This window comes from Mytilus edulis, chromosome 8 (genome assembly GCF_963676685.1).
Source record: "Mytilus edulis chromosome 8, xbMytEdul2.2, whole genome shotgun sequence".
In the NCBI taxonomy this organism is placed as follows: Eukaryota; Metazoa; Mollusca; class Bivalvia; order Mytilida; family Mytilidae; genus Mytilus; species Mytilus edulis.
The window spans coordinates 72010482-72027266 of NC_092351.1; the positions used below are offsets into that span (position 1 = coordinate 72010482).

General features: G+C 30.0%; 2 protein-coding genes across 2 annotated transcripts; one reads left to right on the top strand and one right to left on the bottom strand.

Annotated features, from left to right (window-relative positions):
* Positions 1-961: 961 nt before the first annotated feature.
* On the bottom strand, positions 962-4390 carry LOC139484316 (uncharacterized). Its single transcript, XM_071268052.1, has one exon. It carries the CDS (start codon positions 4388-4390, stop codon positions 962-964), a length of 3429 nt encoding a protein of 1142 aa, XP_071124153.1.
* A 10757-nt stretch (positions 4391-15147) lies between these two features.
* Positions 15148-16152, top strand: LOC139484317 (uncharacterized). The gene has a single exon (XM_071268054.1). The coding sequence runs from the start codon at positions 15148-15150 to the stop codon at positions 16150-16152; it is 1005 nt and encodes a 334-aa protein (XP_071124155.1).
* Positions 16153-16785: the final 633 nt, after the last annotated feature.

The window sequence follows — 16785 nt, forward strand, 5'->3', positions numbered from 1 at the left end:
AAGTGGAAAAATTCAAAAAAGAAAATTCAAAAATCAAACAAATAACAAAAGATTCTGATACAGAAACAGATTATGAATCAAACGAACATATTCCTTCGGTTGAGAAACACTCCAGTTCCCTAGTTGATTATAAATTTGTACTTTTTTCTATAAGTATTGTTGGATTGGGATTGTTTTTTTACAACCAAAGTAAGAAACCAGAAAGAATGATTAAAGAAATAACAAAACCAGAAAAACAAAAGAAAGAAATTGATCCTTTTGAATTTAATTAAATTTAGTACATTAAAATGACAACTCAAAAAGACGGAAAACAAATAGCAAATATGTTATATCATGCTGGAGTGGAAACATTGTTAACAGTTGGATATGCAGAAATAGGTAAAAAGGTATTAAGGAGGCCAGCACCAAAAGTGGATTTTAATATGAATGATGTTGTAATGTTATCCATTGATATATTACTTGCGATGGCAACAAAAGATATGTTGATTAAGCAAGGTATTATACCTGCTGATATTATGAAGTAATTTTTGTTTTTATAAAATGGCAAGTGCTTTAACAATGATGCTTGGTGGGGCAATAACAAATGCTTTTGCATTTTCAGGTAGTAATTATTTATTTTCACATATTGGTAGTAATGCAAATGAAGAGAAAATAAGACATGATAAAGCTATAGAAAAATTAGAAAAAGCACAATCAGAATGGAATAAAAAAAGAATACAAAGATTAGATTTTATAAATGAACAATTACAAAAGGAACATCATGCGGTTCAGACTTTTAATGATGTTGACCAGGCAATGAAACTATACTATCGTGTCACGAATAAAAAATTAACTTCATTATCACCTAAACCTACATTAAGTGATTTTTATACTCCATCAGAAGACCAGAAAAATAGAGAGATTGCATTTGTTGTTGGTGGTATGGCATTAACTGGTTTTATTGTTTGGGTAATAAAATAAATTAAAATCCAAAAGGTTGAGTATCTATTCCATTATCTAAAATATATCTTTTGTCGTCGAATGAAGACATACTTATTTTATTTACTTCATTAACAAACATTTTGTGTTTGCTAGAGTTCATTGTACACATTTTATTCATTTTGGTTTTATTATTGAACAAACAATCTTTATAATCATCAAATTTAATATCTTTATTTATTGTAGTTTTTCCAATTCCTTTTAATTTTTTTTCTTCACTTAAATCTGTTAATGTAAAAGAATATGCTTTACTTTTTAAATAAACTATTTCATTCATAATTTTCCCATTAAGTTCATCTTTAAATTTACCAATTACTTTTTTATTTTTTTCTGAATATAAAGGGTGATCTTTTGGATAACCAGACGTATCAAGTTCATCTATCATTTCTTCCATGTCTTTATAAATATCTTTGGTTTTTACACTCAAAATCATACTATCAGTATCACTTGCAACTAATTCATTCTTTTCCCATAATTCATTAGCAACATCATAATAAAAGCTATACATTAATTGTTTTGAGTAATCCAATATAGCCTGTCCTAAATAAATAGGTTTATTAAATTTAACAGAAGTAACATTATTTTCAATTGCAACAAAGTTATCATTAAATATTATTGAGTCTTTAAAATTTGGTTTTTTTATATATTTTTTTACTTCTTCCCTGTCTGTAAATAATTTTATTTCACTTCTTCCTCTGATATTTTCTAATGTTTTGCCATAGAAACTATTGTTCATCAGTTTCCAAAGATCTTTTTCAAAATCTGATTTTGCTTTAGTTCTTTGTTCTGTATTGAAATTTATGTATTTTGCTAACCAATTTGATTCTTTAAATGAAATTGTTCTGTAAACTTTTGTTACCTTTATTCCAAGTTTTATATATTCTTTTAAAATGCTATCGTGAATTATATATTTTTTTTTATCTCTCAATGTTAAAAATAATTTTTCTTCATTACCTAATGGTTTGTCTCCCAATAGATTTAATTGGTAATCAGATAATTCTTCTTTTTTTATTTTCATCTTTTCTGGTGCTAAAGGATATTTATATGTTTTCTTTTTACATTTTTTTGTATATTGTAAATCACATTCAATTAAACATCCTCTTCCTTTTGGAATTTTTTTATAATAATTTGGTTCTTTTTCCCATTTAAAATCTCCTGTAGGAAGTTTTTGTGACATTGCCCAACCATATAAATTATTTGCATCTAGATATAACAAAAATTTTTCTTCAAAAAATTTATCTAAATCTTTTCCTTCTTTTATTAATTCTAAACCTTCTTTTTCTTCATGTTCATCTATTATTCTATAATCTTCATTATAATTTGTTGTATATTTATTAACAGCTTTTACATGTCTAGAACCTAATACTCCAGAAAATCCTCCTCTTATTCCTTTCTCAAACATTTGTAACATATCAACATCAGTCAACAATTCTAATTTTATTCCTGTATATTTTAATCCACATTGCCATGTTAAACCTGGAGCAGAATAACAATAACATGGGTCTATTTCATGATATTTTATAAAGAATTTTCTAAATTTTTCGAATGCATCGGCTAAGATAAGAACATCTGTTTTGAGATATAAATTATGATAGTCTAATAAAGTTTTACAATTATAATGTTCCCAGACTCTTTGTGCATGTTTGTACTCTTCTTTTGTAATTGTTTCTTTTTTTAATTTAGAATAAAATTTTTCTATTTCAGGAAGTTTTTTATCTTCAAATTTTTTTATAGAATCTATGTATTCATATGGATAGAATCCTTTTTGTTTTAAAAGAGCTATATTACCTTTAAACTCTTTTTCTAAAATAGGTAACTCATCCATTGATTTGGCAATATCTGATAAGCCTCTTAACATAAATCTATATGAATCTAGGAATCTTAATTTTTTATAATTTGATCCATAATCTATAGAAATATAATTTTCTGAGTTTTTAGAAAGAAGTTTTACTTTATTATATTCATCTTCATATTTCATTAATTCTTCGATTAAAAAGTGGAAATCATAATTTGATCCATTATGAAAGAACACGGGTATTAATTTTGTTGCTTTACCTTCTTTTGTGTTACACGATTGACACGCTGCTCCTCTATATTTACCTGAAAGATGATTATGTTCTCTTACTTTTTCGCTTTCTTTAAATTCTTCTCCACAAATATAACATCCAGTTGCTTCTTGAAATTCATCTTCTTCATGATTATTTAATATTGGTTTTTTCTTTTCGTTAAGGTAGATCTTATAAGTTATTTCTTTGTATATCTTCATTACTTTTTCCACATATTTTTCTACTGCATCATCACCAACATAAGAAAAGTATTGTGGTTTATATATTTCTGGATAATTAGAATGAACATAAATACCATAACTATTTATTTCTTGTTTACTTATTGGTTTTATATAAGATTTATTAGGATCTGGAGTACAGGATTGCATGGGTATATTATATGCTTCGAAATCACAATATATAACAAATGGTAATCTATTTTTAAAATGATGATTATTGAATTTAAGAATATTTTTTCCTGGTTTTGGCATTATGGTTTTACAATGTTCGTTATCATAACATATTTTTTTATGTTTTATTAGTGTTTCTTCTCTTTGAAATCCTTGCAAACAATTTCTACATATAAACGATTTATTTCTATTCTTATCACACATAAAACTATTTAAATCTTTAATTAGACAATAATGAGTATTTTCGTTACTTTCAATGTATAAGAGATCAATTACGTTTTCACTTTCTACATTTGAAATATAAATTGGAAATAAAGATTGTTTATTTGTTTGATCTTCTAAAGCAAATACATTTATACTTAAATAATTTTTATTTTCTACTTTTGGAATATCTTTTATTTTTACAGGATATTCAATTCCTTTCATGTTAACTTCATTTTCATATTCTTTATATTTTGTTACTCTTTGTTTCTTTTTCTTGGCTGGAAATAAACTTGCTAATATTGACCAAAGAAAACACTTATTATCCTTTTTATTTTGGACATTAATAATATTACTTGATTTAAATTGAAGGGGAATATAAGACGAAGCTCTTTGATATTCATATTTATATAGTTTTACTTTTACACTTTTGATACCATCGAAAACAAAACCAGATCCTCTTTCTTGAAATTTATCTACCCAAGCTTTAAATTTATCTAACAAATTATTGTAAAATGTAGATAAATTGTTTTGTGTTAGGACAACTTCAACAGGATGAGAGTAATGACTTTCTATTCTATCAAATGCCATAGGAGTTGTAAATTCACTTGTTATTATTATCTTTATTTTTAAAGGAAATTGATTAATAACTATTTTATCTTTTAATAAGTTTATGTATTTAGTTGCATTGATTTCTTCTATATCATCAATAGTAGTTTCAGTAATAAGATCTTTAAAGGATTTTTTAGATCCCATTTTGTAATATTAAATTTTAATTATATTATTTTCTTGGATATAAATTCCAATAAAAAGGATTTCTTTCCATAAATTCTTTAAAAGCTTTTTTATATTTTTCTTTGTTATTTTGATAATGATTTTGTTTTGAAGGTTTTAAACATTCTTTACATGCAGATTTAACTCCCAGTGGTTTGTCTTTTGCTTTGTAATATTCACTTAGTAACTTGTATTCATTACATTTTGAACAATGTTTTCTTTCATCCATTTAAAAAAAAAACATTTTAGTTACTTCAAAATGTCTAAAACAAATCTAACAAATAAATTAGCAGATGAACTACATCATAGAGTTGTAAAATCTTTTCCTAAAAGACGTGTTTATGTTCATTCAATAGATCAAACATGGGCAGTTGATTTGATAGATATACAACAATATTCAAAACAAAATAAACACTATAAATATTTATTAGCAGTTATAGATGTTTTTAGTAAATATGGTTGGTTGATTCCATTGAAAAATAAAACAGGAGTAGCAGTGAGTGAAGCATTTAAAACATTATTTAAAGAAAGAAAACCAATGTATATTTGGTCAGATAAAGGATCTGAATTTTATAATCGACAAGTAAAAGAATTGTTAAAAGATAATAACATAAAGTTATATTCAACTGAGAATGAAGAAAAATCCAGTGTAGTGGAACGCTGGATAGGAACAATGAAACAACATATGTATAAATACTTTACTGCTAATGAAACTTTTAAATATTATGATATACTAGATAAATTAGTTAAAAATTATAATAATACAGTACATTCTTCAATTAAAATGACACCTGTTCAAGCAAGTAAATTAAAAAATGAATTAACAGTGTATAAAAATTTATATCCAGAAAAGGAAGAGAAAATTAAAAAACCTAAATTTAAAGCAGGTACTAGAGTAAGAATAACAAAAAAGAAGGGTAAATTTGAAAAGGGTTATACTACTCGTTGGACTAAAGAAATATTTGTAATTGAAAAAGTTTTAAATACAATTCCTTTTACTTATAAAATAATTGATTTAAAAGGCGAAGAAATAACGGGTTCTTTCTATGAACAAGAATTACAGATGACTAAGTTTTAAATCTTTATTTACTTACGGTTAATTTATTACCAAAACAATAATCAGTTTCAAAATTTTAATTTGAAAAACAAAAGTGCAATGAATACATACAAATCAAACACTATAAACATAATATCACTGTTCAAAGTTAGAACTGTCACATCCACTAAAAGTTACCCGGTTATGAATAACCGTTACTATGTCCCACCTACTGATCATGTATGATCACTCCTTATATGGAATACAATATCACATACATATCAAACTTCTTGTGACGGAGTAAGTTCACAATCTGCTGGAATATAGTCTACCTGTTTCCAAAAGGTGGCAAACTGATCAATTGCTAACATTTGTTTGATAAGTTCTTGTTTTGAAAGAATATCATTGATTGAAACATTAATGTTCAGAAAACCATTAAATCCTTTAAGTAGATTAGCAAGTTGTCTTAATTTCCGAGCATGAGGTATAGATATATCTATCTTAGATGATAACCATGTGTCCCACGTTGTATTGACCTTTGCCGAAAGAAACCAGTCTCTCAAATCATTAAGGAAATCACCGAAAGTAATGTTAAACAGCATACCTTGGGCGTTATGTCTTCCCAAGTGTTTGTATGCTTCTTGTAACTGTTTAACAGGGTCTTTTTCTCTATTAAAAATAAACTTCTGCCTCGAAATTGTCTTTGATAAATCCGCCTTTCTGCTTATTAGAAAGGTGTGAAGTTCTTCAGGGGTCGTGATAGTTTGCTTTTTTTTTCTTTCCCAGTTTTTCTTTAAATAAGTCCTGCACCTTTCTTTTCGGAGCTTTTGGAAGTTTAACCGGTCCCAAACTCTTAGCTCTTTCGATTGTCTCAATCATTCTCTGATAGTAACTGATATTTTCTATCAAAATGTTACTTTCTTCTAAACTCCATGGCCAGTTCTGTGGTTGAGGCTGCGCCTGACACTCTTGAATTTCCATTTGTATTTTTGTAGAATTACTTTCTTGAAACATTAATTCACGTCTTCTCACCACTGTTAATTTGAAACAAAAGACCGCACCAGTCTGCTATATGTTTACATGTGATGACAACATTGTCTAGGCAACATGTAAACATACTCTTGACAACCATGTAAATATTTCCAATGATCGATTTAGTCTATTTAAAAGTCATGTCCTATTAAATAGCAAATGTAAAAAGCAATTTAAGTTGTAGTAGTATTGATCCGTTTTATTACTAGACTATATTGATAAAATTAATTAAAAATCAAGGTTGGGGCGCACTGGGGAAATTATTTTTCTCTTAAATCCCACAGAATTTTTTCTCTGCCTGTTCTCCCGGTTTTTTTATTTATTTTTTTTTGGAATTTTTTTGTTGTTTTTTTGGGTGTTTTTAATAACGTTTTTTTTCATAAAAAAGTAAAAAAAAAATTTTTTTGGGAGTAAGAAAATTTGGTGTTTTTTGGGTGTTTTTTGCTTTTTTTATGAAAATTTAGGGCTCTTTTACTTGAAATGAGGGTAATTTTTTGGGGGTCAAATTTTTTTTTTTGGGGGTGCGCTGGACTCGTTCAAGTACTATACTACTAGACTTAATTATGGTAAGGGTTACAGACATCATTTAGAATAGGGTTATATACATTATTACGATTAGGGTTATAGACTTCATTAGTGTTAAGGTTACAGACAGATTTACGGTTAGGATTACAGACTTTATCAGGGTTAGGGTTACTGACATCATTAAGGTTAGGGTTACAGACATCATGAGGGTAATGAATAGAGACATCATTAGGGTTAGGATTACAGACATCATAACGGTTAGGCTTGTAGACTTCATCAGGGTTAGAGTTACAGACATCATTAAGGTTAGGGTTACAGCTATCATTTAGATTAGAGTTACAAAGACCATTAAGGTTAGATAGGGTTATAAACTTCATAAGGGTTAGGTTAACAGACTTCAATAAGGTAAGGGTTACATACATTATTAGGGTTAGGATTACAGACATCAGTAACGATGATAGTCCGTCGGACGGGGACGATAAATGGCTGACCCGTGTTAAGAGAGAGTCATATCTCTTGCACGTTAAAGACACCCTTGTAGATTTCGAAAAAGAGTAGGCTAATGCCGCTACAAGGCAGCACTCGCACCCGCAAAGTGGAAAGGGATTAATATAAGTTGTAAAAACTTGTTTCCCAATCCACTTTAAAAAAATATGTTTAAACTAGTAGGGTTAGTGTTACAGACATTATTACGATTATGGTTATAGACTTCATTTGGGTTAAGGTTACATACAGCATTAGGGTTAGGATTACAGACTTCATTAGGGTTAGGGTTACAAACATCGTTAGGATTATGGTAACACGCATCATTAGGGTTAGGGTTACAGACATCATTAGGATCAGGGTATCAGGCATCATTAGTGTTAGGGTTACATACACCATTATGATTAGGGTTACAGGCATCATTAGGGTTATGATTACAGACATCATTAGGGTTAAGGTTACAGACATTTTTACGATTATATTTATAGACTTCATTAGTGTTAAGGTTACAGACAACATTAGGGTTAGGATTACAGACTTCATCAGGGTTACTGACATTATTAAGGTTAGGGTTACATACATTATGAGGGTAATGCATAGAGACATCATTAGGGTTAGGATTACATACATCATAACGGTTAGGGTTATAGACTTCATCAGGGTTAGAGTAACAGACATCATTAGGGTAAGGGTTACAGCTATCATTTATATTAGAGTTACAGACACCATTAAGGTTAGATAGGGTTGTAAACTTCATATAGGTTAGGTTTACATACATCATTAAGGTAAGGGTTACATACATCATTAGGGTTAGGGTTACATACATCATTAGGGTTAGGGTTAAATACATCATAAGGGTTAGGGTTTCAGACACTATTACGATTATGCTTATATACTTCATTAGGGTTAAGGTTACAGACAGCATTAGGGTTAGGATTACATACTTCATTAGGGTTAGGGTTACAAACATCATTGGGGTTAGGGTAACACGCATTAATAAGTGTTAGGGTTACAGACATCATTAGGATCAGAGTATCAGGCATCATTAGTGTTAGGGTTGCATACACAATTGTGATTAGTGTTACAGGCATCATTAGGGTTAGGGTTACAGACATCATAAAGGTTAGGGTTACAGACATAATTACGATTATAGTTATAGACTTCATTAGGGTAAAGGTTACAGACAAGATTAGGGTTAGGATGACAGACTTCATCAGGGTTACTGACATTATTAAGGTTAGGGTTACAGACATAATGAGGATAATGCATAGAGACATCATTAGGATTAGGATTACAGACATCATAACGGTTAGGATTGTAGACTTCATCAGCGTTAGAGTTACAGACATCATTAGGGTTAGGGTTACAGCTATTATTCATAGTAGAGTTACAGACACCATTAAGGTTAAGATAAAAAAAAATAGATGCAAGTATCCTTCAATACGACAGCAGCCTGGCGACAAAACATAGGTATGAATTAAGATAATAAAAATTACTGTTTGCATGCTGATGAAATTGGCATTACACACTAACAATCGATATATCCATCATTGTTTATTTCAGACGTGTTCTACACCGCTCATTCCTTTGGTAGCACGAATCTATCAACTGAAGTTGTTATTTCAGTTGAGCAATGTTTTGCATCACAAACTTGTTACTATACATATTTTACATTATGACTTAAATAATTGCCGCTGGTCATGAAGCATATTCGGGGAAATAAATGATTTTTTCAATACCTCTATCAAAAGATAATCTTAAACCCGAAGTATGATGGAACCGGCAATCAACTTTATATAAAGAAAAATAAAAACAGTACATGTTAAGAAGTATAAAGGGTGAGAAGAACAAAGCAAATATTGATAGGACCTGCTATTTAAGGTCTTTGTATCCATCATAGGTTATGTGTGGTGACCTTTTGTTTAAAAGTGTATATTAAGTTAAACTTTCCAAAGTTATATATACAACTTTAGGTACACACCAATAGATATAGAATTTTTATTTCAAAATGAAAGGGTGTTTTATATGTCGAAAATTTTGCAAAATTATGTGAATGTATCGCACAGTATCTATTTCACTGCGTCATTTCGTAGTTAAGAAGACATGTCGTCGTGACGCACAACCGTTTCACACTAACTGTTTATGTAAAGTTTCTATGTGCAAAAATGACCAAAAACTAGCCTCAGAGTTAAGTGCCTGCTAAACTGAAGTCTTCATGTTTCAGCTCTAGAATTCCCAGTGAAGACATATTTTTTGGTTTCACACATTTGCTGTATACAGTTAGTAAATGAAGAAAAGTTGAAAATATCTTGATTATCTTGACATATACTCAATTGACAACATATTTTAACTGCTTAGATATTTAAATGGCGTCAATAGACACATTGGAAATGTCTATTTTTTAACATACAATTTTCTATTTCATTTGTTGAATAGACAGATTTGCCATCCATACAAATCTGACACTATAATCCACAATGCCATCTAAAAAATAAAATAATGTTTAAAAAATTATGATAATCTTCCCTTTAAAAAAAGAATAACTAATCATTTTAAGCCATTAATGTCCCCTAAAAGACACAGTACTTATTGATTACATTCAAAAAATTGACAGTAACTATATTTATATACACGCAAAATACGAGCAACCAAACAGGTCATTTTTGTCTTTAAATAAGATCATGCCTTCTCTTTTCTATTAGGTCATTTTATCTCCTCTTCATCTTTTATCAGATATGAAATAACACCTTAACTGCATGTTTAAAAATTTACAATGTTCATCAAAAACAAGTGTGGTGTAAACATCAACGAGCCGCATCCTACCGACACAAATAACCAAAAGACTTTTGCAAGTTTGACGTCAAAAAAATAGATGCGAGTTTCCTTCAATGCGACAGCATGTCAGCGACAAACATAGGTATGAATGAACTATAATTCCCTCGGCTCATGGTACCAATTATACATTTTTCTTTCTCGATTTTTTAGTATTTTCCGATAATAAAAATTACTGTTTGCATGCTGATGAAATTGGCATTACACACTAAACATCGATATATCCATCATTGTTTATTTCAGACGTGTTCTACAACGCTCATTCCTTTGGTAACAAGAATCTATCAACTGGAGTTGTTATTTCACTAGAGCAATGTTTTGCATCACAAACTTGTTGCTATATATTTTACATTATGACTGTAATATTTGCCGCTGGTCATGAAAAATATTCGGGGAAATAAATGATTTCTTCAATACCTCTAACAAAAGATACTCTTAAACCCGAATTATGATGGAAACGTTAATCAACTTTATGTAAATTAAAATAAAAACAGTACATGGTTAAGAAGTATAAAGGGTTGGACGAACAAAACAATATAGGTAGGACCTGATTTTTAATGTCTTTGTATCCATCACAGGTTATGTGTGGTGACCTTTTGTTTATAAGTCTATATTAATTAAACTTTTTAAAGTTAAAGTAAACTTGTCATACAACTTTAGGTCCACACCAATAGATATATATTTTTTATTTTCAAAATGAAAAGGTGATTTTTTGTCGAAAATTTTCCAAAATTCTGTGAATGTATCTCACAGTCTCTATTTCACTGCGTCATTCTGTAGTTAAAAAGACATGTCATCGTGAAGCACAACAGTTTCACACTTACTGTTTCTGTTAAGTTCCTATGTGCAAAAATGACCAAAAACTAGCTTTAGAGTTACATTGTAAGTCCCTGCTAAACTGAAGTCTTCATGTTTCAGCTCTAGAGTTACCAGTGAAGACATATTTTTTGGTTTCACACATTTGCGGTATACAGTTAGTAAATGAAGAAAAAGTTGAAAATCTCTTGAGCATCTTGACATATACTCAATGTTTAACATATTTTAACTGCTTAGATATTTAAATGGCGTCAATAGACACATTGAAAATGTCGCATTTTTTAACATACAATTTTCTATTTCATTTGTTGAATAGACAGATTTGACATCCATACAAATCTGACATTGTAATTCACAATGCCATCTGAAAAATTAAATAATCTTTCAAAAATTATGATAATCTTCCCTATAAAAAAAGCATAACTAATCATTTTAAGCCATTGATGTCCCTCTAAAAAACACAGTACTTTTAGTTTACATTAAAAAAAAATGGCAGGAACTATATTTATAGACAACCGAAATACGAACAACCAAACAGGTCATTTTTGTCTTTAAAAAAGATCATGTCTTCTCTTTTCTATTAGGTCCTTTTATCTCCTCTTCATCTTTTATCAGATATGAAATAACACCTTAACTGCATGTTTAACATTTTACAATGTCCATCAAAAACAAGTGGGGTGTTAACGTCAACGAGCCGCATCCTACCGACACAAATAACCAGAAGAGTTATGCAAGTTTGACGTTAAAAATATAGATGCGAGTATCCTTCAATGCGACAGCATCCAAGCGACAAAATACAGGGATGAATGAACTATGATTCCCTTGGCTCATGGTACCAGTTATTAATTTTTCTTTCTCGATTTTTTGGTAAATTCCGATAATGAAAATTACTGTTTGCATACTGATGAAAGTGGCAGTACAAACTAAAAATCGATATATCCATCATTGTTTATTTCAGACGTGTTCTACACGGCTCGTTCCTTTGGTAACAAGAATCTATCAACTGGAGTTGTTATTTCACTAGAGCAATGTTTTGCATCACAAACTTGTTACTATATATTTTACATTATGACTGTAATATTTGCCGCTCGTCATGAAGCAGTTTCGGGGAAATAATTAATTTCTTCAGTTTTTTTATGACCTAGTACTACGATTCCCTTTTTCTAGGAAAAACGTACGATGCATTCGATGTCTCAATGATTATTGACAATAGTATAGCATGTATAGTTACACATTAACAAATTCTTATTGCAATATTGTTTAGAATGTATCTTTTAAAATAAATGTCCATATGCATGACATATCAATGACAATTACATTTTTCTAGTTCGATATGACAGCACTGTTACTTTTAAGTATGACAATTATATTATTTGGAACAGGTAATCTTTAACCATGTTAACAGAGTCGTGGATCATTTTTACATTTTGAATACAGAAACTATATTATTATTCACAATTTGAAATGAACCGCAACATTTATACAACATAAATAATTATATATCCCCTTTGGTAGACAATGCGAGTTTAATGACACACTAGTTTAATATAAGTTTCAAAAATAGATTCAATATCTGATGATGCGAACCAGATATTAAATAACAACAACTTCCTTTTCAATACGTCACATAGCTATATATAGTGACATAGTAATTTGTCATATCTGAAAGTAGAAATTGTTAAATGATTCATTGTATTTTCTATTTTAATCAGTGAATAACTAATGAGCAATTAAAACAGTAAGTTCTTCAAACATAATTACTTTTTTTGTATCTAAAATCACTAAAATAAATGTCATCAATATGATCACGATTGTTATCTTGTAAAGTTATGCAGCAACTGACAGAGGTCTTTTTGAGTCAATGTAATGCAGATTCCTACATTTTACACGTTTTTTCTATTAAAAATCATGGTCAATATAATCAAAAGATCAATTAACCGAAGAGAGGCAAAATATACCAACAAATATGCAAAATAATATGCAAGGAAAAGAGACAAACAACAGTACACTGTACACAATAGTTTGTCAATCCGTCATTGGAAATATGTCGATGCTTCGTGTTAATACCTCCATTCGTATGGAAAATGTAAAGACACATAGACTATAGCTGTTAAATCAATAGCAAAAATAATCGTAATCCTTAATATGATAATTGATAAACTGTTACCTTAATGCAAACAATTATGTTTACATTAGTTAACGATATTGATTATCTATACTTCGAATATATGCGTAATATATTCATTGTTATCTATAAATACTTATACTTAGTGTTTTTGTCTATTTATAGAATCAGAATGGACACAAACTGTAGAAACCAAGAAAATGACGACCATTATAATATGTATGGAATACGGAAAACATTGTATTGGGACAAATTCGGGGTTAAACGTTTTCCTTATATATGGGGAAGCGCCGTTACACACCATTAATTTATCAAACGTTCGACGGAGGGTTCACACTATCAAATGATGTGTTTGGACTCACAATCAGACAGTTTGAAGAAATGTACAAACAATGTTAAGATAGAAGGATAAAACAAGAACAGTGGATACTGAACATTAGCTATCCCGACAAATCTTCAAACGAATATTTGGAATATTTGAATTCGTGTACAGACTGCAATAAAAGTAAATACTTTGTTATCTCTCAATCAATGACCAGTAAATGCAATCTAAAAAAAAAACGCCTTCCATGAAAAACCAGAATTAAAAACATAAAAAAAGTAAAATATTATATAAATATCAATGAAACAACCTGATACCAGATGACGTAAAATTTTACAAATATACGTCGATATAAGGCCTTCAGCGATGGACAAAACACATTCCACATGAAAATAAAAAAGCTAAAATGGTTTGTATTTTAAATGTTCGTAGTTTCATATCAAATTCAAAAAATCACGACTACTTCGTCTTTTTTAGACTCAATATTCACGAATATTGAGGTAAATCACTAGCAATAAATCTCGGTTGGTATAACTTTTTATTTATGAATGTCAGTATATGGTTTTAAGGACCGTTTTTGTTTTTGATAGATAGCTTGTATTGGCCTGGCCATGACCTGATGGAAAAATATGTATTCGAACACCTTGTAAATACAGTTGGTACTGAAATAGAAATTCGTACCAGACAAAGATTATTCATTATTGAGGATATGATAAAAAATATAGGTTCCCCTATTATAACACACATATCAAGTGGAAGTTTAGCAGAAGGACTTGATTTACCAGGCAGTGACTTAGATATGATGATCATCTTGGAAACTGTTAATGTGCTTCGGAATGAACGAACATACAAAAACCCAATACAAAACACTTCAATAGTTATGGAGACAGATTCTGACCATCCAGGATTTACTAGACTAAAATTGCTAGAAAAAGGGACTGATGATTCTAATCTAGGATATGCATTATTTAACAGTTCTAAAGACGGTTCATATTTATTAGTAGATGATTTCATGAATAATGTTGAAACATTAATCAAACTGTCAATGATACAATGGTATTCACACGGCTCATGTTTGTCAGACAAGGATCAGGATTTTGATATTGCTGTTTGATTTCAGAGTAAATGTTTTCCTTATCAAGCCTTGCCATGGTCTTTCCGTCACAGATACCAATGGCCACCTAATAATTTAATTGACAAGATAAAACATATGGGATGTTTGGTCGTACCCATAGGACCAAGGAATCTCTCAGGAAATAACTTACTATGGAGATTATCATTCTCATTAGCAGAAAAAAACAACTTGTTCATTCGTTTAATATCACTCAACTCTTATGTTACGGTCTTTTGAAATTAATATTAAAGCGTATTATCAACACATGTATGTGGTCAAAGATTTGCTATGTTCTTACTATCTAAAAACAGCTTTATTCTGGGTCTCGGAGGAAATTGATATTGACTCATTTCAATTATCAAAACTATTGTTGTGTGTTTTTCTCTGCCTAAATAAAATAATGTCTTGGGTGACACACTGTTACTGTCCAAATTATTTGATTCCTGCGTACAACATGTTCATAAGAAAGATAACCCGGAATAACAATCACACACTACTACAGGTACTGGATAGCATAGTATTTGGTGGAATTAATGGATTGATAGAGAATGTATTCCCACCTCAAAGTGGAAATTATCGTCTTTTAACCACAGACAATGACATTTCTTTCGTTAAGTTAGACTTTCTTTTTTACAGAATTTGTGGGTTAGTGACAGTGACAAATGAATCAAGTTGTTACAACATGGTCACAATTCTTAAATTTATTGAATTTTTATTGAAATCCGAATCGTCACCATTTGTAGTTGATGCCTGTAAATACCACTATGCAAAAATAAGTCAATATGCAGCACAAATACTTCCAACACCAACCACAAAAGATGAAACAAAAAAGTACAGCATGCACAAATGTAATCGTAGACATTTACAAAATAGTATAAAGACAGATGCAGTGTCGGCATGGTTGTTATACGCCTCATTTTATTATGTGACCGGACAGTACACAATAGCATTGAGACTAATCGATTATGTCCTATCAAGATGTACACTAGATATGGTGTATATAAGTTTTCCAAGCAATAAAACAGATATGAAAAGTTATGCACAGCTTGTACATTACTCAGTTTCCTTAGAAGCCAAGATGAAAATAGCCACGATAGACTGTGTTTCGTACATGTCACATTCACCATTTATACCAGCGGAACTAGAGTTTATGGTTGAAAAAAGTATGATAAGTTTACCCCCTGTTGTAATGGCGCACTGTCTTAGATTTTTAAGCTATCATCATTTGGGTGACTATTTCAACAGTCAAAAGGTACTAAATGATTTGTTTCTTACTGTTAAAACAAGATATTTCATTTCAAAGGACGAAATGTCTGATTCATATACAATACTTGGAGTATGTTGTGAAATATCAGGTGACAAAGACACAGCTTGTCAACATTACAATGAAGCTAAAAGTATCCTTGATCTGAAGTTCAATAAAATGCACGGACAAAACGAAGTGGGGGTTGTTAAGTGACAGTCATTTCTAATGTATTTGACTGTTAACTTAAATAACTATTGATGTTTTTTCTGGTTTTTTATTATCTTTTCGGAGCTTTAAATAACATCATTGTAGCAATGATCATGGTGATTAGTACAAACGCAAATCTACAAGGAGCAACACTCTGTCACTTTTCAATTGCTAAATACATTACTAATATATATATATGAAATATCATTGGATATGTATATGATCCGGACCATATGAGTATTTGGACCAAACGCGTATGGTCATGACCATATGCGTATACTCATATGGTCCGACCGGACGCGTATGGTCGGACCATATGAGTATAATTCTCGTTTGGTCATTTTAGACCATTTAGTATTTTTTCTTTCAAATTACATTATAAATTTTTCAATCATACAAAAACTTTATCTAAAAAACAATGATGGTTACATGACAATTTGTTAATTTTATAATGCAAAGATAACGCAAAAATTAAGTATTGATGCTATAATTAGTTTTCATCGCTAGTTACATTCTTGCATGTAGGTTTTGGTTGACATTTACTACCACGTGGTATCATATTTTTATTTTGCCTTTGCATTTGCGAGTCATGGTAGTGCACGATCCTTTTCAGTTACACCTTTTGTTTGCGAATGAAAA

Coding starts and splice junctions, on each gene's coding strand:
- LOC139484317 (XM_071268054.1), top strand. CDS start 15,148: ATGTTCATAAGAAAGATAACCCGGAATAACAATCACACACTACTACAG.
- LOC139484316 (XM_071268052.1), bottom strand. CDS start 4,390: ATGGGATCTAAAAAATCCTTTAAAGATCTTATTACTGAAACTACTATT.